Genomic DNA, 21,098 nt, shown 5'->3' with positions numbered 1-21,098 from the left:
TCTAAATTATTTGTTTTTTTCCTCTGCAAATTTAGGAGATAACTTTGACTGCTTGAACATCTTAAAGCATTTGTCGACCTTTAGGATGTTCACTTGACCACTAGACTACAACAAGCAAAATATATCTTTATGCTTTATATATGGTTGTCATTAGCTATTATTCCTCACATCGACTTGCAATATGCCCCACAATATGTGGTTGCTAAATTTAATGACACCTTGAAAGATTAAAATTGCAATTCATCATTCAACACCCTACCTTGTCATATTTTTTATAAGCAAAAAATAATTTCACAGGTCAGATATCTCTGTTTCAAGATGCTATCACAGGTCAGAACAATGTGTTGCCATATAGTGGATGAGAGAAACCATCGTTTGCAATGAAAATGGACCTTTATGTTCAGTTTTGGTTCACATATTCCATTCCAACAAAAAACACTACAACCTAGAATCATACACGGAGAGTTGGAGAACAAATAATGCTGCTCTTTGATTCATGGGAATAGCCCATGAAATCACCAAACACTGTCTGCCAATCCGAAAACAAAGCAAGACTTCATTTTAATGCTGCTCACCATCTCCATCACGTCTCTGTGTGGCTGCAGCCATTAATTCATCAAAGTTTTCAGTCTTTCCCAGCAATATCTCAATCTGCAGAAGAGAAGAGGCTCAGGTCAAACACTACTGTATATCATTTTAATCTAATCAAGTCTTTACCCTTGCTTTCTGCAACAGCCGTCCCCTGGCCTCATCCTCCACATCAACCATCGATGTCATGATCTCTGAAGGTTTTTTTAACAAAAATAATAGTTAGATAATGTGTGTGGTAGACTTCAAATACATAATCTAACAGGTCGGATAACAATATAAAATCTTACTCTTCTCAACCGCAAGGCCATTGTTTTTAAGAATCTCCGCAATGGTGACCACAGTTGAGATGGCTGTTAAGTCAAAGTAATCGTTATTAAGCCATCCTTGGAATATGAAAATTGCTAAAAGTGAATCATTATGGAATTAGAAAGCTCTGCACATGTCTAGGACTAGAGGATTTTCAGGCACAAGCGCAAAGCTCAGTGGGGGCAACTCTGCTAAAAGAAGTACTAAAACAGCATATTCCATAATTGTAATGCTGCATTTAGTGTGAAACAGAATAGTTCAATACAACAGTGAAGCATATAGAAATGGTTCAAACAAAAGCATGACTGAAGCAAAATGAAGAGGCTTTTAAGCTCCTATAACAGTTCTTGGTCTTATTTTCCTCAACCTGGGGCCTGACACGAAAGCTAATGTCATGAATATTCCATAAGTTCCTGATGATAGAATGTAAACATGGGGATACAAAGATGAAATTGATTGTTTTATGACTGGAACAGCAAACGGCTAATGCTTTGGGCCTGAATAGATAGTTAAGACCACATAGTTGATATATACTGTGTCCAAGTTATTATACTAGTTTCCTGTTTGTAAGAGTCCTCTTATTTGAGATTGCTCACAAAAGTGGATACCACATTCTAGATTTCCTTAATGTAATATAGCTACTACAAAATCTAGTCCATCATCACAACCTCCGTGCAGGGCAATTTTTATGAGACATAGCATATGCATTTGACAATATATTCTTACAAGCATGTACATGCAAGTAGAGCCTCATTTATGGAACATGTCAATGTAAAACAAAAAACAAAAGAGTTAGTTGTAAAAGCATGATAAATACCACAATAATCTTAGACAAAAATTCAAACAACACTGAATAATCTGCACAAGATCATAATATATAAGAACAGTCAAAAGTTTATGCTGCCTGATACTGTGCAAAACTCTCAGCCTCATAGAATACTCAAATGTTCTATGTATTTACTCAACATAAAATCTGAATAAGTTAACTTCACATTCAAACATTAAATCTGAATAAGTTAACTTCACATTCAAACATTAAATCAATGTTTGAAATCCTCCTAGATTTTTGGAGACTTTTCGTGATTTCAAAGTAAGTCAATCTCCTCATTATATTCCATGAAATTGCTTCCTCAAACAAAAGTCAGAAATATAGTTACTGTCTAAAGAGAACAGAAAATTTTTAGAAATCTAAATCTATAAGAAACCAAAACCAACATCCCTCTCCTCATACTGAGATATGCAAGAAAACATAACAGTGCTATAATAGTATAGAAGATTGACCATGAGGAAGAAAATTTACAATAATAAGTAAGATTGATGAATAAATCTAACATTTTAATGCAGTAAACAAAAGAACGATAATTATAAAACAAGAACATTAAGTTTTACATGACAATAACTCTGCTAATTTTTTTTGGGTTAAAACTACAAGCTGCAAGTTCTCTCCATCGAAGAATACACATTGACCAGCTGATTCTCATAGCCAGGTTTTAAACAAAGATACCCATTATTGTTGAAAATTACAAAAAAGCGTACAAAAATACCAATGAAGCCATAAATGGAGGAACTCAATGTGTAAACTTGCACAGAGACTTAGCATGAAGTCACAGCCTCAAGAAAAGGAAAAAAGAAAGGAACTGAAGCTACTGAACGAAGACACATGTAATCTGAAATCAACAAGTGATCACATTTCAAAGTCTTTCATAAGCAATACTCAAATTTTATACAATGGGAACCAATAACCAAATAAATGACGCTCCATAATCTCTTAAAAGAACTTGATTTCAACACACAAAAAACTACAAATTACGGCGTACTTTAGCTATTTTTATTTTTATTTTCATGAATGTTTCATCATTACATTTCACCAGTTAGACATAAATAAGCCCATCTACTAAAAGATAACTACAGGATAAAAAGAATTTACCAAGAGATGAGGCCAAAAAAATAAACTTGACAAGTGCTTATTCATGCAAGAGAAGATATATAACACAAACAAACAAAGTTATAGACAGCATCACATAAGAGTGATATAACCAGAGGGCAAAGAAACGGTACCCATTCCAAGAGCCGAAAGCTCTGCTTCATCGTATTGCTGCATGTACCTCTGCAACCAAAAGTATAACATCATAATCAAGAAACAGTACGGATGACAGACGCACAAACTATAAGCACACGAAACCTAAAAGACCAAGAACCCTAAACCCCAAGAGGGAACGTAGCGCTAGTGAAGCGGGAAACTTCTTGCTCATTAAGTGAAAAGATTAGGGTGAGGGTGCGAAATCGATCAAAGAACAGGGGGGGCGTCGGGCACCTTGGCGAGATTGACGTAGAAGAAGAGGGGCTTCTTCGTATTGGAGACTAGGATCCGGTTCTCCTTGAAGGAATCGGCAGCGACGCTGAGATTGTTGACGCCCTCGGTGATCTGCTCCATCGTCGCGGGTTTCGCTTGCGACTTGCCAACCGAGGAAGCCCTAATCCAACACCCGAGACGATACGAAACAATGCGCGCGGCAATGTGTATATATAGTACTCTCGGCCCGGCAGTTGGGTTGCATCCAGACCAAAGTTGGTCCGAAGCACATCAGGAGTCGGCGAGTTCATGCGTGTCGCTTTGGGAATCTGGATCCTCTATAGCACTCGTGTGAAATTGGAACTATACAGTTCGCACGACACGACCGTCCATTAGTACAGGTGCAATTTACAGCCGTCTGATTCTCGAGGAACCGTATATGTACGAATGGATGATTGGATGGATCCTTGCAATGCTTGATGTGAATCCGACGCAGCTTTTGGTACCCGCGCGAGTAAGTAATTGAATCCAAACTACTTACCCGATTTGACTAATTCAGATTAAGATGTCTATTAATTAGATATAAATTAGTTACCAATAAGAAAATAAATATTATAGGAAACTTCGAATGAGCTTTTAGTATTTGGTTCTCTATTTCTCAATTGGATCGTTATGAGAAATGGTTCCCAAAAAAAAAAAACACATGTTAAAAATATCAATATTCAGATAATTATCATTTGATAATATCAATATTGATCATCAATTTAATATGATAAGATTGATTAGATGTGATTTATTTTTTAAGTATTATTAAGTCCAAGAGAGGAAAAAAGAAATTTATTAATTAAGAAAAAATTTCTCGAGCGTAAAAAAAAATTCATATCCTTTATCGTATCATATGCTTTTTCTTTCTTGCCAAATAGGTTGTATGCAAAGGGACACCATCATCTTGTTACATGCTTCGTATGTTTTTTTATTTAAACGGATGTATCATGTATAAAGTAAAATTTTTAATCATTTTTGACATATTAAATATTATTTTAAGGTCTTAGGTGGATGCTATATATATATATATATATATATATATATATATATATATATATAATACTTTAATTATATCTAGATACTTTTCTTACCTTGGATTTATGTATCATGCATAAGGAGGACGCTTTGATTGCATTGATGATTGTATGCTCTTATATTATAGGCTTACACTTGCAAAAGGAAAGCTTTTCTTGCCTTGAATGCTTATATAACTTTAAAGGATGGATTATGTATAAATGATTCATTTTGATTGTATTGGACTGTTCGAGTGCTTTCTTGCCCTAGAAGACATGTCAATCGAGTTATTACAACTTTATTATAATTAATGATTGCTATAATTGTAGAGAGCCTTGTTGATTTGAAGAAGTACGATGGTATTGACTTTATTAACTTATAATTGTCTCTTATGTGAGAATGCTCGTTGATCTATATAGTTTGGACTAGTTGATACGAAGTATTGTATGTAAGGAATTTACAAACAATATTTTCTGAAAATAAAGATTTAATATAATAAATAACATATAGATTTTGTAAAAAAATAAATAATTAAGATATAAACTTCTATCTTAATCTACTACTATTTTCTTACGAAACACACAACTCCCTCCTTCAATATGTGAATCGGAGACTCTCGACGGATCTTTAGTAGGGATCGGGATCTTATCAACGTCTATATATAACCTCGAGGGACTCGATCAATCACGAAAAGATAGACAACTTTTGCCAATCACAACTTCTTATGATTTCCGTCTTGTTTGGCCTTCAAACCATCATAGTCTCGAAGGACTCGACTAACCATAATGTTCGGTTACGTCATCATCATCGTTACAAGATGAGTCTAATTCGATGATATGCCCTCAAGGGACTCGACCAATTATACAACGTCCTCAAGTCACCGATGACATTTCTACATCATAAGCAAAATCTCAAATTATAATATAGGTAAGCCTTGAGGGACTCGATCAACTCAACCTACGTTGAGAATCGATTTCTCCCTATAACGATAGAATGCTACATAGGTCAATCTAATTGTCTCACGCTTACCGACTTAATATTACCGCGAGAGGAGATTTTTATTCAGTCTCCTAATATTATACGTCACACACATACATATTTAATATATATCTACGTCGTATACAAATATATATACATATCTATTAGGTGTATAAGAAATCACACATCACATGAGCAATCATACTAGATAATCATGGACCATAACCCAATATGATCAGGCTCGAGTTAGTGAGCTCAATTACTTACATCACGATCTATGTGTGTATTGGTAGTATCTTCATGCCTTGTGATTATCCATCTCATCTTCATCGATTCTGTCAGCATCTCAATATGTCTTAATGCATCGTGATCATCCGTCTTGATCTTGTGGGTCTCATTGTCATCTCCATGCTCCCACCGTACCTTCTTATGTAATTACAATATAATCACAGGTACGTATGGCTAATAATAAATGAGAAAAATGAAAACTTATAGGGCCCAATAATAATAATAATAATCATATGGTCCATTCTTATCCATCAACATCATACATCACATATACACATTATCATGTAAGACTACTAGATAATAATAATTAATTAAATTATTTAATTAATTATATGTAGTATTTTGCGAACCCTACAGAGTGCCCCACATGTAGGAAGCTCTTTATTTATTTGGGAAACCCTAGTCATTAGGGACTCCCTTGCGACCAAGAATCCTTGGCGACAAGGCTACTTTGTGTGGCTAGGAAACCTTAGCCACCAAGGACCTGTTTGCAGATAGAAATCCCTAGCTACAGGGCATGCATGGGCAGCCAAGAAACCCTGCTCACCAGCTTACCCCATGTGGCCAGGAATCTCAGATCGTAGGGACACCTACGCAGCTAGGAAACCATAGCTACCAGGAATCCCTAGTTTTAAGGGTTCTACCCTACTAGGCTGATAGTAGCATGGATGTTCTCGATCTACTATACGTGGTGAGGCTGAGAGCCTCTTCTAGAGCTCTCGACCAAGGCTGCAAACAACCATTGGCCAACCTATAAGGCAACAATAGTTGCTACCCTTTCTCCCTCTTTTGGGTCAATAATTTTGATGTCAAAAGGTCTATCTAAAACACTTTTTAATAGAGAAAAGAGGTGCAGTTTCATATTTGAAAACTATGACAAAAAATCATAGAAATCGTGTAAAAATAATTATACATAATTTATCGATACACGTAATTTAAAAACCAATCATCGCACAAATCAACCTAGCTCTGATACTACTATTAGGAAACCTAGACAGAGTATCATATGGTAACAGAATAATAAAAAATAAAATTTTTAGATTTTCCATAGAAAAAGATTTCATCGTCGTGCGAAAATTGATACGCAAAATGAAAACTACACGTATCATGATAGATTTGTTACCTAGAGAGATCGTATATCCCTGTAAAATTCAATATCTATAGAAGTGGATGAAAGAGGTCAATTGTCCTCATCTTTAGTGGTAATCCACTTGGTAGATGCGGTGAAGACGTTCCTTAAATTGTTATCCGATCTACCTCTCCACACATATCACGTAATCAAGAAGGGGTCGACCCTTCTTGCTATTCACACACCCCAAACTGGGGCTATCGGTTGAGGAGGAGAGGAAGAGAGGAGAATAAAAGGTGGCAGCCAAATGAGGGACTAGCTTATACCCCTTTGGTTTCCTCATATTTATAGAGGTCCCTATCAACTTAATCCTGATGGATCCTACCATATTTGATACTAGATTTTCATCCAACTACCCAAGCATATTGGATTAATGAAATTTTACTCAATAATCTCTCATTGGCTCTTATTGGAAATTATCCATAATATCCAATAATTCAATGGCTTACTAGATATCCAATCAAGTATGGGCTCCAACGGATATCTCATATCTGAGTCTCTACTCATCGCAATATCTACCATATGTATGTGACTCTCTAGGGCCAATATCGAGTTGGCTATGAGTCATATATATCAAAACTCTTTTTGACTCGGTGAATTATCAACTCTTATAATAATTCACTCGAATTATCGATTACAGACGTACTAAGCTACTATGTTGCAGTCTCCGGACGATACAAGAGAATATAATCCATTTGACATATCTATCATAAGTTATCATATATCTATAGTCCATCATCCATCTAATATCTCAAAGACCATATACCAAGCATAATACTATCAGGCACATACGATTTCTCCTCGAATCTCACTCTAATCGGATTCTTTCGGAGAACTCTTTCTCTCTCCATCTAAATGACCCTGGCTAGAGATTTGCCTAAACAAAAACGCATAGGATATTTCTCTCATGATACTAAGAGTGTATGATCCTCTATTTATACTAAATTGCCCTCGTAAGATTGGTTGTTACTCCTGATGATTGATTATGCTAGATTTGAAACTTTCAAACCTATAAGTTTAGTATCAAAGAGTAGAGTACTTTTATAGAATATCCTTAGTGTTGCAAGTCTAAGGATCAAATACACCACTAGGACGATAGAATTGTTGTCTAACAATAAGGCATCATCAACCATCCAACATTCCATGAGTGGATCAATCAGTGAACTCATTCTCCAATGAGCACTTGCATTGTATTTCTAGTATTCTCACATGAGCATCTATAAGACCAGCTACATCCATCGTATGAACAAGTATACAACACACAAGTCTGTTCGATTATCGTGATGTCCCTCTCGAGTAACCTATAATCGGGATTATTTAGGGTATGTGTTTAAAGATGAATCGATCTTATTATCATAATCTTATCATGATCTAATTCTCATTACACAGATTCATCGACATCACAATATAGATGCAACATACAATATAAAGTAAGAAAATATCAATAAATAATAATAATAATAAAATATTACACAACGTGTCACATATGTCATAACTCACGTGATTGATTTATAATGCATTTATAACTAGCAATCAATGCCTCACACTACCCCAAATCGCCATATAGCTCTATGCTCTTTCGGTGATTCTAGGTAATGATATGTTTGATGTTTCACATCACACCACAACCTATAAAAAAAATAGGTCATATCATGAGAAATTTAGATTATTATGAGATAGTTTTGTCAATTTTAGTGAGCCGCTCAACAACGCTACATATTATTTCTGCTCATAGTTTTCAAGAAAAAATGCATAAATATAGAGCAAAATACATTGTCAGTACAAATAAATAAATTAACGAACGACATGTAGGCAGAGGGGTACTGTGCGTGAACAATCCGTAGTCTAATAATACAATGGTAGAATTATAAGAGTTTAGAATTATGATTTCATTATAAATATTATTGCAGTATTATTGTGTAAAATTGGTAATAGTATATTGTTCATACCTTAAAATTTTATTTTTATTTTTTAAACCTTTTGTCACTATAAATATTGTTCATACCTTAAAATTTTGATAATTTAAATTTAAATTTTTATTTTTTAAACCTTTTGTCACTATAAATATTTCACTTAGGCTAGGTTGATGGAACATCTATTCTTAAGTTTTTTAAATCAATAATAGTCTTTTCCTTATTTTTTAAGTTTAGTTGTCATACTATATAACAACACAAGATGAGAGGCTTCTTCTAAAAGAGTAAGTACGTGTGAAGGTTCTCTTCTAAGTGAGATTGAGAAGAGAAATTAGGAGAAGATATAGATAAAAAAATCAAATCACTGGAAATTGATTTATCTTTTTTCTATTAATTTTTATTTATAATTATTTATTTAATTATCATCATTTAGTAAAATTTTTATTCGTACGATTGATAGTATTTCGGATATATGGTTTTCTTGATCGAAATGAAAAGATGATTAAGATTTATTGTAGCATTAATTCATCTCGCTCTCGCTCTTAGTGTATCCTAATATTCGCATTTTATATCATTGAAATGCTTATCCGATTATTATATATGGTCATCGAAAGTAGAACTCGTCTCATCGGTTGAGTGTGTCACGAATTGATATTTAGACAATTAAGGCCGACTCAAATTATATTCTTAAGGAAGTGATTGAAATTATGGGTCAATTATTGGCAAGACAGGCATGAGGTTTCTTAGTCTATCTGGTTGATTTAAACTCTAATCAATGTAATAAGATCTTACCGTGGCTAATGAGGTTTTATGTTTTGTATTATCATCAGATGGTTCATATAACATTGATTAGAGTTTAAATCAACCAGATAGACTAAGAAAGATTTCAGTAGGTAAAGTGTCTTGATTTAAACTCTTTATTGAAAAAAAGATACCTCATCTCATAATTCACTCTCCAAATAATTCCTAAGAGGAGGCATCATCGACTTCACTGTGCTCACTTGAAAGGAAAAACACACATCCCGATACAGAGAATATCGCAAAAGTTGCTACTAGATACAAACTCCACAGCATAGTCGATCATAAATGCATGCCTTTTTTCTTTTCTTAGTCCCTTGAGAACCCTTCACCAGGGTCACCACAAGCCACCAATTAGACTTAGTAATGTGTGATCTCAATACTGGAGACATGATGGACGACAACAATATCAAGCAAGCTTGGATCATTCCCCACCTCCATTGGCGCTACTGCTTGATTCTCTCCTGCTAACAGTAGTGTTCTTCAAGATCTGCAAGAGAGACATGGGTTGTGAGAGAGGCTTCCATTCCATTCAGTGTACTCGAAGCAAAAAGCATCATAGCTAAGGACGCATTCCTGCAAGTGTTAATTGTAGACAAAAGCATAATAGCTGCAGGTGCAATTATTTGAATGCTTATGTGCATGATTGCAACTTGCAGTTGTAACAAAGTTGGGAGGATTAAGTGGAGATCCAAATCCAAGATTGACTCAAACCTTTCCTGCAAATGAGACATATGGTATTGCAAACTGCAAGTCCACTTGTAACATGGTGAAGGTCCAGTCGCATGTACAGTTGATGCAAGTTGCTTACTTGCATGCATTCAAATAGTTACAAGTGGGCTACTTGCTACAAAAAGAACTTGCAAGTAGATCACCTGCCGACAACCAAAATGCCCCCTAAGTGCAAGAGAAGCACAAAATTAAGTCCCAATGGCAAGGACTCGGGTGTTTCTGCAACAGCTTAGTGGTTCTGTGACTGAAGTCAAGAATGAGGCTTCACAAAGCAAAACATGTAAACAACAACTCGTCTGCTTTTCATAGCTACAGATCATTAAATCCTTCATAAATACTAACTTTATCGATCAATGCATATACTTTTGTTCCTACAAAGAATGAAACATACATCTTGTTCCAATGCACACAAGCTTTGCACTTAAGTACAAGTAAATAGAACTTCGCTGTGCGGACTGTAGCAAGCAAAAACATGTACAAGAATTGCATTACTGTATAGAACATCATATGGTTCACAGAATGAACTCTACAAGAACTGAGAATAAACTATACAAAATTACGTTATATATATATAGTAGGAAAATTGATGCAATTTTAGCCCATCTTGCTTGATTCTTAATAAAGGTTTTCTATTCTTGGGTACTCTAGAACAAGATCTCATGGTAATCACAAACTACGAGCGTAAGAGAAGTATAAATCTCTAGATTTGATAAGTGCTAACAGACAAGTTTCGCCAGCTAAATGTATGACTCCGACATACATTTATCCTGCAATAAATCTGAAATTAGTCCTCATCTTAGAAAGAAATAAATATGAATTTCTACTCTGGGAAATAGAAAACATGTCAACAAGAACAGTGACTGTGACAAGGAATGTTATTAGAGTCAAGAAGACCAACTTGTCTCAGCATGTTGTTCTCTTTCTGCATTGTGGAGATCCTCTCCTCCAGTTCTGAGTTCTTGGTTTCCAAATCCTTTAGCTTGGCCTCCAAATCATTCAGATAAGCCTTCTTCCTCTCCCGGGCTTGCTGGGCTGACACTCTATTCCTCAGCAGCCTTTTGTCGCACAACACACATCACACAGCAAAAAGAACAAAATGGGTCACTATACGAGAAGATCATTCTCACAACATCCCGAGAAGGGGCAGAAGTGGACTGAACATCCTCCAAACCTCTTTAACCGCTTGTGCTCCTTGTCGGCGGGGCTCTTTCCTCGGCGCCGCTGCCCCGCCTGGGCGGCTGACTGGGCCCGGTCCGCACCGGTTCCTGAGCCAGCCTCCTGACCTGAGGTCGACGGGCCGGCCAGCTCGAACCCGAATTCCGGAACTCTCCTGATCTCCTCGTCGCTCTCCATTCCTGAATCAGATCCAGATCACCAGTTTCACCAACTCGATCGAACAAAGGGATCAAGAATCCAAAACCATCACAATCTCGAACAGCAAAACAACAAATCCCCCTCCTTTTCCTACAAAAAAGGCAACCTTGACGAAGCAAAACAGGACAAAACAGGCACATTGGTCAAATCAAACTACAAAAAGAATCTCATTTTGGACGGAGAAGTCATGAATTCACTTTAAAATACTCATTATTTGGAGTAAAATCCATGAAAATCAAACATGTCCTACTGGAACATGGCGCGCAAAAGAACGTACTTGCCTTCTTTAACTTCCATCTGGGGGGCAGAACTCGAGGACCTCTCGCTGCTCGAAGGAAGAGAGCTGGTCGCCTGCTCCTGCATCATCCTTCCCCTCTCCTACCCAAAGAGAAGAGATTGATGGAGCGGAAGAAGAAGCAAGAAGGAAAAGGAAGAAGAGATTTGCTTCGAGTTCTCTACCCGATCTTTTGGGAAAGAGCGGGGAAGGAGAATGAGACGACAATATCATAGGAAGGTTTCGGGTTTTAGGGGCCCGCATCCGGCCGTCCGATGGAGACACATCGAACGGTATCAAGCGCATGAGCGTGGACGATGCACCAGCCATAAACCGAGGGCGGAATCCAAAGGTGCAGAGGAGGCCAGCGTGGAAACTTTCTGACCGTTCGATTGGTAGCAGATCTAGTGGTTTGTGAATCCAGTGCTGGTCTTTGTGCCGAAGGCCAGTAAAGCAGATTCCATCTTTTTCATATGACTAATGTGGTGCAAATTCTACTGTGATATGACATCAAACAGAATGAAATCATCCACTAAATAACTTGTTTGACAATGAATGTAGATGCATGACCACAAGCTCTCCAAAGGCAGGCATCGCATCGAGTGGAAGCTTAGCTTTCTCATTGAGGTTTGGCAATTGCATGTTAATGGCCTCCCAAATGTGAATTGTGCATTATTTATATGGTCACAGAAGCTGAAGGAAAGTCTAATTAGATGCTTCAATTCCTATGTGAAAAGAAGATCTAACAGTGAGTTCTTCATGCCAAACAAAATCATAGCATTGGAGTTCAGATAGAGGAAGTGAGAGAACGAGCCGAGGGTTCAGCCCACTAAAGGCTTTGGCCCATTATCCACGGGCCGGCCCATATCATAGCTTATCAGCTCAATATTCGTTATAATACATCCAATAAATAATATACAACCTATATACATAGTTATCAAGTGTCGATCATTCTCTAATTCCACCAAAAAAGGACAAAAATGATATATATAATTGTTTGATGAGCAGTAAAGATCGGATGATTAATAATGGAAAAGAAAGTCTAAGTTAGAGATGAACCCACTAATTATTTGGCAAGTGAAGCTCCAGAAACAATGGAGCAATTCATTGCATGTAGTTGGAAAACTATGGTTCTAATGACCACTCGATAGGTAACTATCATGTGTTGTTGGAATTCATATAACCACATCATCATATGGACTTCAACTCATGCAATGATGAGAGGGAGAATAGCTCTTTCTCATGCATATGCCATGCACCTCCCCGCCCGCCTCAAAGTAATCATCCAAGTCTGTATAGCTTCTTGTAGCATCATGAAGCCACACACTGTCTCTTGCACTTCATCATTTATTCTCCACCCACATAGAGTGGGAAACCCATGATTGGAATGTATCAGGGATGGGGAAGAGAGAGAGAGAGAGAGAGAGAGAGAGAGAGAGAGAGAGAGAGTTAATATGAGGTTTTCAATTGCATATCTAGGGCAAGAGAGGTCCATCATTACCAAGGATTCTTAGTGTTCTTCTCTGATCCTTTGCATGATTTCTCTTTTAGGAATGCATGCAGTGATGACCCAAAATTTTGCTCAATCACACACACAAAAAAAAAGAAGAAAAATTAAACAAATCAGATTCAACAAATAACTTATAAAAAATAAGTATAATGACAAGGATACATTTGTATCCATCAAATATGTGGTGACAGCATGAGTTTCTCATCTCAAAAGTTTAGTCTCTTTATCACTGACTAAAATATTTAGTTCTACCATACATTGATGTAATAATGGGAGGTAGTCATCTGATGTTGGTTTCGAATTGTGCCATTTGCTACAATGATGTGACATTATTCTTTGCCAAATGGAACTCAAAAACGCTCATTATTACTGCAAAGAAAAGGAAGATTCCAAATATAATGATCATTACAATCACTATAATTGATAAAAGGATGAACTCAAGCACCCCCAATGACAGATTAGCACCATAAAGCTCTTGATTGATTTATCTATCTACTGTCTCTAATATGCCTATAAATAATAACATCAAACTATCTTTTTTTGTTACCTAAATTCATCTTAAATCAGATCAAAAAAAATAAATAAATAAATATAAGAAGCAGTCCAGAAGGACTCACATATTTCTTATTTTAATCTTACTCGAATTCAAAACCAAGTAAATATTTATATAGTCGATTATAATATTCAAATCATGAGTTTTGAATTCCCGTGACCTATTTATATACAATTAATGTGTTGCGAGACAAAGAGATTCCCATCAGAAGAGGTCAAATCTGTCTGCCATTTGCGTGCCTCTGTGAACAAAAAATTTGGGTGGAGAAAGGGTTTGCAAGTGTTCCGACTCGTGAGTGAGTACGTATAACACAGAATTCATCTTGGAAAGTGAGATTAATTTTATGCATGTTATTGGGTATCCATTAGGATTGGGTTGACCTCTTAGACCTAAGGCATCTGAAAAATCAAAGGTGCCTTGCATTAAATTTACTTCAGCCACTATTTTATGCTTTCATATAGATATGTAAAACGTGAATTGGATTCGAATCCGAAAGGTAGAGGTGAGGAGATTACTGACTTGATCGAGTGTGGGTGCAGCCATGAAGAGCATTAAGGCCATGTCTCTTCCTCTTGGCTTTGCTATGCGGTGGCCATGGTGGAGACTTGGATTGGAGCAAATCATGCTGAGATCTCCATCATGGTGTGTACGCCCCCCGCTCATATCCTATTATATACGCTGCAAGCACTGGACGCGGATGAGCGCTTTGTGATACGAGCTCCGGAAATGGGACACGATGCGCGCATGCCTCTGCGAGTCATCGAGAACTAGCAGTAGCAGTCACACCCTCTCTCTCTCTCTCTCTCTCTCTGTGTGTTCATGTGTTGTGTGTCTTCTTGCTCGGCTATCATTGCACATATTGACTCTTCTGTTGCACCGCATCAGTTCATCATACACCTCTGAGACCACACCTGCTATGATGCCTTTCCTGTCACCGCATCATTGTTGTCTTTCCTACTGCAAAGTCACACATTGCTCTTGTGACTGTCGATAATATCGTAAGCTTCTTGGCTTCAGAAAGATCTCCAATTAGCAAAAGGTGGGTATATACAAAGCTTTCTCGAGCCTCAAAACTTTGGCGATCGACAGGCAGACACGGCAGCAAGATAAGATCTACCTGCCCGTCTTGTTTATGGTCTGTTGATGAACTCAACCTATCAAATACTTGTCAGTGTTATTAGATGGTGCGTGCATGCCTGCCTGCAACATATGGTTGACAGCATCACCATCTTATTTTATCTTCTCAAGATCTCCAAATCAATACTTTCCCTGTGAGATTTCGTGTGAGACATGCAGGCGAGATTTTTGTTTCCTTTCGGAACAACACTTTTCATACAATAAGATTTGTCACTCCTTTCTCATAGTCAAACAGAAAAGATTAAATGCTTACAGACACCAAAAGCGAGACCAGAACGATGGCAAGGAAAAGACTACGAGTTCACGGAGAGGGAAAAGGTGAGACCGAAATGATATCAACCCAAGTCATGGCCACGAAAGGGAGTCTTTCTTCTAGCTTAGTCCACAGCTTATTGGTTCCTTCTAGTATGTACACTAAAAGCTAGCACTCAAAAGTAATCGATGTGGTGAGGGATGTGGTATGGCTCATCCCTGGCCTTCTTGCTTAGCTTTTGAGCTACCGCTGGGGCTCTGCTCCTTCCTCTCCGAGAGTCTCTGGGGACCTCAGGTGGCCTCACTGACCTAATAAGAGCCCAGTTGACACCCTTGAAGAACTCATGCTTCTTGATCTCGGCAGAGCCCTTCATGCTCCCGATCCTCTTCTTGGGGTTCTTCACCAGGAGCTTGCATATCAGGTCTTGAGCTCTCGACAGCTCTTCCAACTCCTTGCCTGCTGCTGCCGCCGCCTTGGGGAAGCCAAGCGGCTGCTTGATGATGTTGATGAGGGTCTTCTCGTTGTCCTCGCCTTTGAACGGCGTCCTGCCGTAGATCATCTCGTAGATGAACACCCCGAGGGCCCACCAGTCGACGGCGCTGCCGTGGCCGGCGCCAGAGATTACCTCCGGGGCGAGGTACTCGTGTGTGCCCACGAACGACTTCGACCGCGCGGCGATGGGCTCTGCGACGAGCTCTGGGTCGAGCTCCTGATCGTCCGCGTCGTCGTAGTCGTCGTCGTCGTCCTCGGTTTTCGCCCTCTTGCCGCATTTGTTGGCGTTGCTGCCGCCGCCGCCGTAGAAGCAGGAGAGCACAGGCTGCATGGGCGGCACGCAGGAGGAGCTGGAGCCTTTGGCGTTCTTGGCCGCGAGCTTGCTGCTGAGCCTCTGCATCATGAGCTTGGGGACGACGTCGCACTTGAGGGAGAGGTCGAAGTCGGAGAGCATGATGTGGCCGTCGTCCCTCACGAGCACGTTCTCCGGCTTCAGGTCCCTGTACACCACCCCCATCATGTGGAGGTACTCCAGCGCTAAGAGCGTCTCCGCAGCATAAAACCTGCACAGGAGCCATGCATGCACGCAGTTCGTCGGTCAAACTCCTCGTGGTCACCACGAAACTCTTGGGAGAGGAAGAGAGGGGCTCGATCTTACTTGGCAGAGGAGATGCTGAAGCGGCGCCCGGGTTGGCGCTGGCGGGCCACGTGCAGGTCGCCGCCGGGGCAGAACTCCATGACAAGGCAAGAGTAGTGGGCGGCGTCGAAGTCGGCGTAGAGAGTGGGGAGGAAGGGGTGGTCGAGCGAGCGGAGGATCTCCTTCTCAGTCTCCGCGCGCTGCAGCTTCTTGCGGAAGGCGAGCGCCTCACGGTCGACAACCTTCATGGCGTAGAGGCAGCCCGGGGAGCGAGGGTCGCGGAGCTGGCAGAGATAAACGTTGCCGAGGTCGCCGCTCCCGAGGCGGCGCACGATGCGGAAGTGGTCGAGGCGGACGTGGCCAGAAGCGGCGCGGAGGCGCCGGATGGCTTCCCACTCGGCCTGGTTGGCCTTGTGGGGCTTCAGCAGCTGCTGCTGGTGGTGCCCGGCGCCGTCGCCTCCGTTGGCGCCGCAGTAGGAGCGGACGGAGACGGAGCTGGAGCTGCCGAAGCTGACGTCGCTGATCCAACTCCGGCGGGAGTCGAGGGCGGTGCTGAAGGAAGAGCAGCTGCTGTCGTGGTCGGAGTCGTCTCGGCTGGCGGCGGTCGCCATGGGCTGGCGACTTCGAGCGGTGGAGTGCATGGAAGGAGGCGACTTGTGTAGCTCAACGAGGCTTGCGACAAAAGCTTGGAAGAAAGAGATGCTTCAAATAGCGCTATATAACTAGTTTCTAAAGATGAAATGACCAAAATACCCACATCATTACAACTAAATTTTGGATATATGTCACTCCTAATATTTAGACCCATAATTCACACTATCATTTTGGGTAATTGCTATAGATATGATATGATATAATATAATACTACAAAATTTTCTAAATAACATAATATAATATAATAGTGAGGTGTTATAATCTTAGGTTGACGTGATGTTATAAATTTGAGATGTGTTGGTAAAAATTTTATTAAATTATTATAAAATTATGAGATAAAATCTATGTACCTTTCTTTTTGTCGATTTATAAAAAAATAATATGATCAAAACAATTTGTATATATTTCGAATTTCGAATGACACTTACATCACTATTATTCCTCTTTTGATTATTTGTTTGGGTTATAAAATTTTGTTAATAATTATTTGAAGTAATAGTTTTTTTATTTATTTATGTCATCAAATAAAAGAATAAATATACTCTATATATCATACAAGCCTTCAAAAGAAAGAAAGAGATTGTCATCCACCACATAATTAATTTCATGACGGTCGAAAAGTCTTTTGTCACATATAAGAGTGTGTACATTGATCTCTTTGATATGGTTTCTTGGAGAGAGAGAGAGAGTCTCGTAGCGGTGGAATGGCGTGAGTGGCCGTAAGAATTGGACCTTTACAGAGAAGTCGAAGGTTGAAGATGAGTAGGTGAAGCATGCAGTGTCCGTGCCACACATTAATGCCCTACTCGCATGTCACTCTTCTCCTACTTTAAGATCGCCTACCTTAGCTTGCAATGGCATGTGATCTCATTCACTGGTTTCCTACTATTCATTGAAGGCATGGATGATGTATATATATTGTTTGACTTGTTCATCTATTAGGACTAATCTTCATCCATGCTCATCACTCAAGTACTGGTTTTAGGTTTAGGGAAACAGAACTGAAGAGTGTGGTTTTCTCTGCATGTAATAATCATAAAAGCAGATGTCAATCTGATCAAGGTTTTTTAGAGAAGGTGAAGATCGTCAAACAGCTTCCACTTGGCATCCACTTTTACCTGTTGACACTGGAGACTTGTGAGTTGCCAGAGTAGCAGCATTAGCTGTGTTTTCCTGTAGAGAGAGAGAGAGAGAGAGAGGATGGTGGTAGTACAGGAGTGGAAGAAGCCTCCTCAAACGGATCGTATATACCACATCTCAATTCTTACAGACTTTTACTTGGTACCGGAGGCAGGCAGGGTGGCTCAGCTTCGTCTATCATCTTCCTTTTGGCTTTAGCATCAGCTGCAGGGCTGAGAGAAGAGAGAGGAACACAATGGGAAGCATAAAGCCCTATCCCTGGCTGCAAACTTTGATCCCTCAGCCTCTGCCTTAACCAACAACGACCAACCTTGTCCCCTCTCTGTCCATTTTCCATGTTCTCTTCTGACATATGAGAGATCATATTAGACGTAAATTCTGTGAATCTTTACTTCATACCATATTCTTCCATCAACTCTTTCGGGTTTCATATTAAAATTAGTTTCCAGAACTCACCCACTAGGAATAATCAGTCATAGGTTCCTAAAAACAAAATATTCACCCACTTTTAGGTTGTGTGGCTCACCTCATAACTCATCAAAGATAGTTTGTATCCTGCTCGACAAGATCCATCTGATTCTTTCCGAAGATTTACGATGTGTTTCATGTAGAAAAAACCGACGTGATTGGCGTCAATCATTCACCTCCGACGACGAACGGATGGACGATCGAAACCTGCCCTCATCATCCTAAAAGCAAAAGCCAAAAACAATAAAGTGAAAGTCATTGAAGGAAGTCAACTCATATTAGGTGTAGGTGCAAATCATCTACTAAGTACAACATGCACTACATTAGCCAAGCCCTCCAAAAGCTCCCACAAGAGTGAGCTGTTCGTCGAGATGGCCACCCATGTCCGATGCTTGCTACTACCTTCCATCTATCCTTGCCCACACGCTGTCCCCTTGAAAGAACCATGATCAGGGGAAGGTTCTGTGTGCTACAAAATCAGTCTGTATCCAAACAAAAAACCTAATCAATGTGGACAGGAAAAAAAAGGGTCTTCTTGTCTGACGAAAAGCTTGGCCTCACAATCATGTCCATTGCTGTGCGGACTTCCTTCCCATTATGTGCAGAAACTCCAGACATGCATGGACCCAACCTGACAACCCACGAAGAAGATAGAAGACACTGGATGATCCAAGAGAGGACAGGTAGATGAGCAGTTTACTAGTAATCTACTAACCTCACGTTTTGTGAGACCATTACGGGCATCGGCAAGCACTGAGGAGGGTGGAAAGATTGTTGCATGCTTGGAGTGTTGCTGATTCCAGAATCCTATCATAGACAGTCGCAAAACAGATGTATAGAGACTACTTTATTCCTGTACTCAATGTTTCATTTAATGAAGTGGTGGAGATCCATCGGCAGTACGAGTGCTCTTCTTGCCTGGTATAATTGTGTGCACAGGAAGGATCTCAGCTACATGGGAGATGCATTCAAAGTTGGATCTCAAGTTCAATATTAGTTTTGGGACTATGATTCATAAGGTTAAGCTGATCGACTATCTTTCACTCAAATGTGGTGAGTAAGATTTCAGATCTGGCATTAGGAAGCTTTTGTATAGAACAATAACAAAAGCTGAACACAATTGAGGTCAACAGGGAATAATAAAATACTATGATCGAGAAAATGTGTCTACAAAATCCCTCGAGAAAATTGTCAAGCTGATGCCACATTTATGACATCTGCAGTGTTTCTCCAGTGAAGAATCCCATGTATTTTACTGTGCATTCAGGTGTGGTATTTGAGATGATACACTGTTCAATACCATTCAGGTTTGTGCAACTCTCTGACATCATTTGGTGCTTCAGAGACTATGTGAATGAGAGATGTTAATGAGCCAAGTGAGTACATGATTTGCCCTCTTTTAATAGGGTGAGAGAGATTAATGGGCCAAGTGATTCTCAAGCATGATGAGAAAGCAAAGCACTCTTCATCCCATGAACTGATTACCCAAGAAAGTGAGAGTTTAATGACTACTATTTGACCGGCATCAACATGCAACGCTCGCTCCATCATCTCTCTCCACCTCGAGTCTCATGGAGTTTCCGCCACGGGCGGGCTTTCCTTCCACATCCCAATCCAAATCCAAATCCGACGACTCCATCATCTTCATGAGCAATCCGGCCTTCTCCCGCAGCTTCGTGGATCCTCCGATCGACAGGTCGGCGAGCAAGGAGGAGAAGTCGTCCCTCCCCGCCGTCTCCCGCATGAGTTCGTCACGCTCCTCGAACAACCTCGCCAGGACCTCCATGGCGCTCTCCTTGCTCGCTATGCAACCCCTCCTCAACCAGTCCACCAGCGTGCCCACCACCCCCTCCACCTCCCGGATCGCTTGTATGCCCTCCTCGAACCTCGCCATGCGCGCCAGGACGACGACGCACGTCGCGCCGAGGTCCTCGGCGAGGCCTCCGACGATCCTAGCGAGCACGGGCACCGCCCCGGCGCGGACGGCTAGGGTGCAGTTGCCGTGGAACTGCACCAGCTCCGCGAGGGAGCTGAGGACGTGAGGCCTCGCGGCGGAGCAGCCAAGCGCCTCGACGACCGTGTGCACGGCGCCGGCGACGCCGAGCGGGGCCTTGTTCTTGTCGTGCATGGCGAGGCTGCAGATGAGGGAGGCGGCGAGCTTGGCGGCCTGGGTGGAGGCGGAGGGGCTGAGGACGAGGGAGTTGAGGCGGGGGACGAAGCCGGGGACGGCAGCCAGGGGTTGCTTGAGGTTGGGGTTGAGGGAGAGATGGAGGAGGACGGAGAGGGCGAGGGGAAGGGTGGGCTCGGAGTGGGAGAGTCCGAGGAGGAGGGGAAGAGCGTGTTGGGTGTGGGAGAGGAGGTCTCGGTTGCGGCTGCTGAGCCTGGTGAGGGCAGAGAGGGTGGTGAGGGCGGAGGTCCGAGCTTCCACTGAGTCCGACTGGGCTTGAGCAAGGCAATCGGCGATGGTGGCGTCCACGGCTTGGGTTGGCATGGTTGGGCTTCTGCTGTGTGGCTTCGTT

General features: G+C 40.6%; 4 protein-coding genes across 6 annotated transcripts; all 4 read right to left on the bottom strand.

Moving 5' to 3' along the window:
- Nucleotides 1-329: 329 nt before the first annotated feature.
- On the bottom strand, nucleotides 330-3,401 carry LOC135616956 (uncharacterized protein At2g34160-like). The gene is made up of 5 exons (XM_065116731.1): nucleotides 3,212-3,401; nucleotides 2,956-3,004; nucleotides 879-941; nucleotides 718-782; nucleotides 330-651 (listed from the first exon to the last, which is right to left on the bottom strand). Exons 1-5 carry the CDS (start codon nucleotides 3,329-3,331, stop codon nucleotides 562-564), a joined length of 387 nt encoding a protein of 128 aa, XP_064972803.1. The 5' UTR covers nucleotides 3,332-3,401; the 3' UTR covers nucleotides 330-561.
- A 6,040-nt stretch (nucleotides 3,402-9,441) lies between these two features.
- LOC135616953 (transcription factor HY5-like) lies at nucleotides 9,442-11,948 on the bottom strand. 3 transcript variants are annotated; one of them, XM_065116727.1, is made up of 4 exons: nucleotides 11,743-11,948; nucleotides 11,259-11,442; nucleotides 10,986-11,142; nucleotides 9,442-9,845 (listed from the first exon to the last, which is right to left on the bottom strand). In XM_065116727.1, exons 1-4 carry the CDS (start codon nucleotides 11,825-11,827, stop codon nucleotides 9,780-9,782), a joined length of 492 nt encoding a protein of 163 aa, XP_064972799.1. In that variant the 5' UTR covers nucleotides 11,828-11,948; the 3' UTR covers nucleotides 9,442-9,779. The 3 variants fall into 3 exon arrangements, with proteins under 3 accessions (XP_064972799.1, XP_064972801.1, XP_064972800.1); XM_065116729.1 differs by having other exon boundaries at nucleotides 11,739-11,884; XM_065116728.1 differs by having other exon boundaries at nucleotides 11,259-11,551; nucleotides 11,743-11,874.
- A 3,141-nt stretch (nucleotides 11,949-15,089) lies between these two features.
- On the bottom strand, nucleotides 15,090-16,999 carry LOC135616952 (protein kinase PINOID 2-like). Its single transcript, XM_065116726.1, has 2 exons — nucleotides 16,339-16,999; nucleotides 15,090-16,243 (listed from the first exon to the last, which is right to left on the bottom strand). Exons 1-2 carry the CDS (start codon nucleotides 16,956-16,958, stop codon nucleotides 15,364-15,366), a joined length of 1,500 nt encoding a protein of 499 aa, XP_064972798.1. The 5' UTR covers nucleotides 16,959-16,999; the 3' UTR covers nucleotides 15,090-15,363.
- Nucleotides 17,000-18,743: 1,744 nt separating this feature from the next.
- LOC135618050 (U-box domain-containing protein 12-like) lies at nucleotides 18,744-21,070 on the bottom strand. The gene is made up of 4 exons (XM_065118951.1): nucleotides 20,141-21,070; nucleotides 19,295-19,386; nucleotides 19,141-19,210; nucleotides 18,744-18,800 (listed from the first exon to the last, which is right to left on the bottom strand). The coding sequence occupies exons 1-4, from the start codon at nucleotides 21,068-21,070 to the stop codon at nucleotides 18,744-18,746; spliced, it is 1,149 nt and encodes a 382-aa protein (XP_064975023.1).
- Nucleotides 21,071-21,098: the final 28 nt, after the last annotated feature.

This window comes from Musa acuminata, chromosome BXJ2-7 (genome assembly GCF_036884655.1).
Source record: "Musa acuminata AAA Group cultivar baxijiao chromosome BXJ2-7, Cavendish_Baxijiao_AAA, whole genome shotgun sequence".
Classification (NCBI taxonomy): Eukaryota; Viridiplantae; Streptophyta; class Magnoliopsida; order Zingiberales; family Musaceae; genus Musa; species Musa acuminata.
This window is presented reverse-complemented; position numbering and strand designations above follow the sequence as displayed.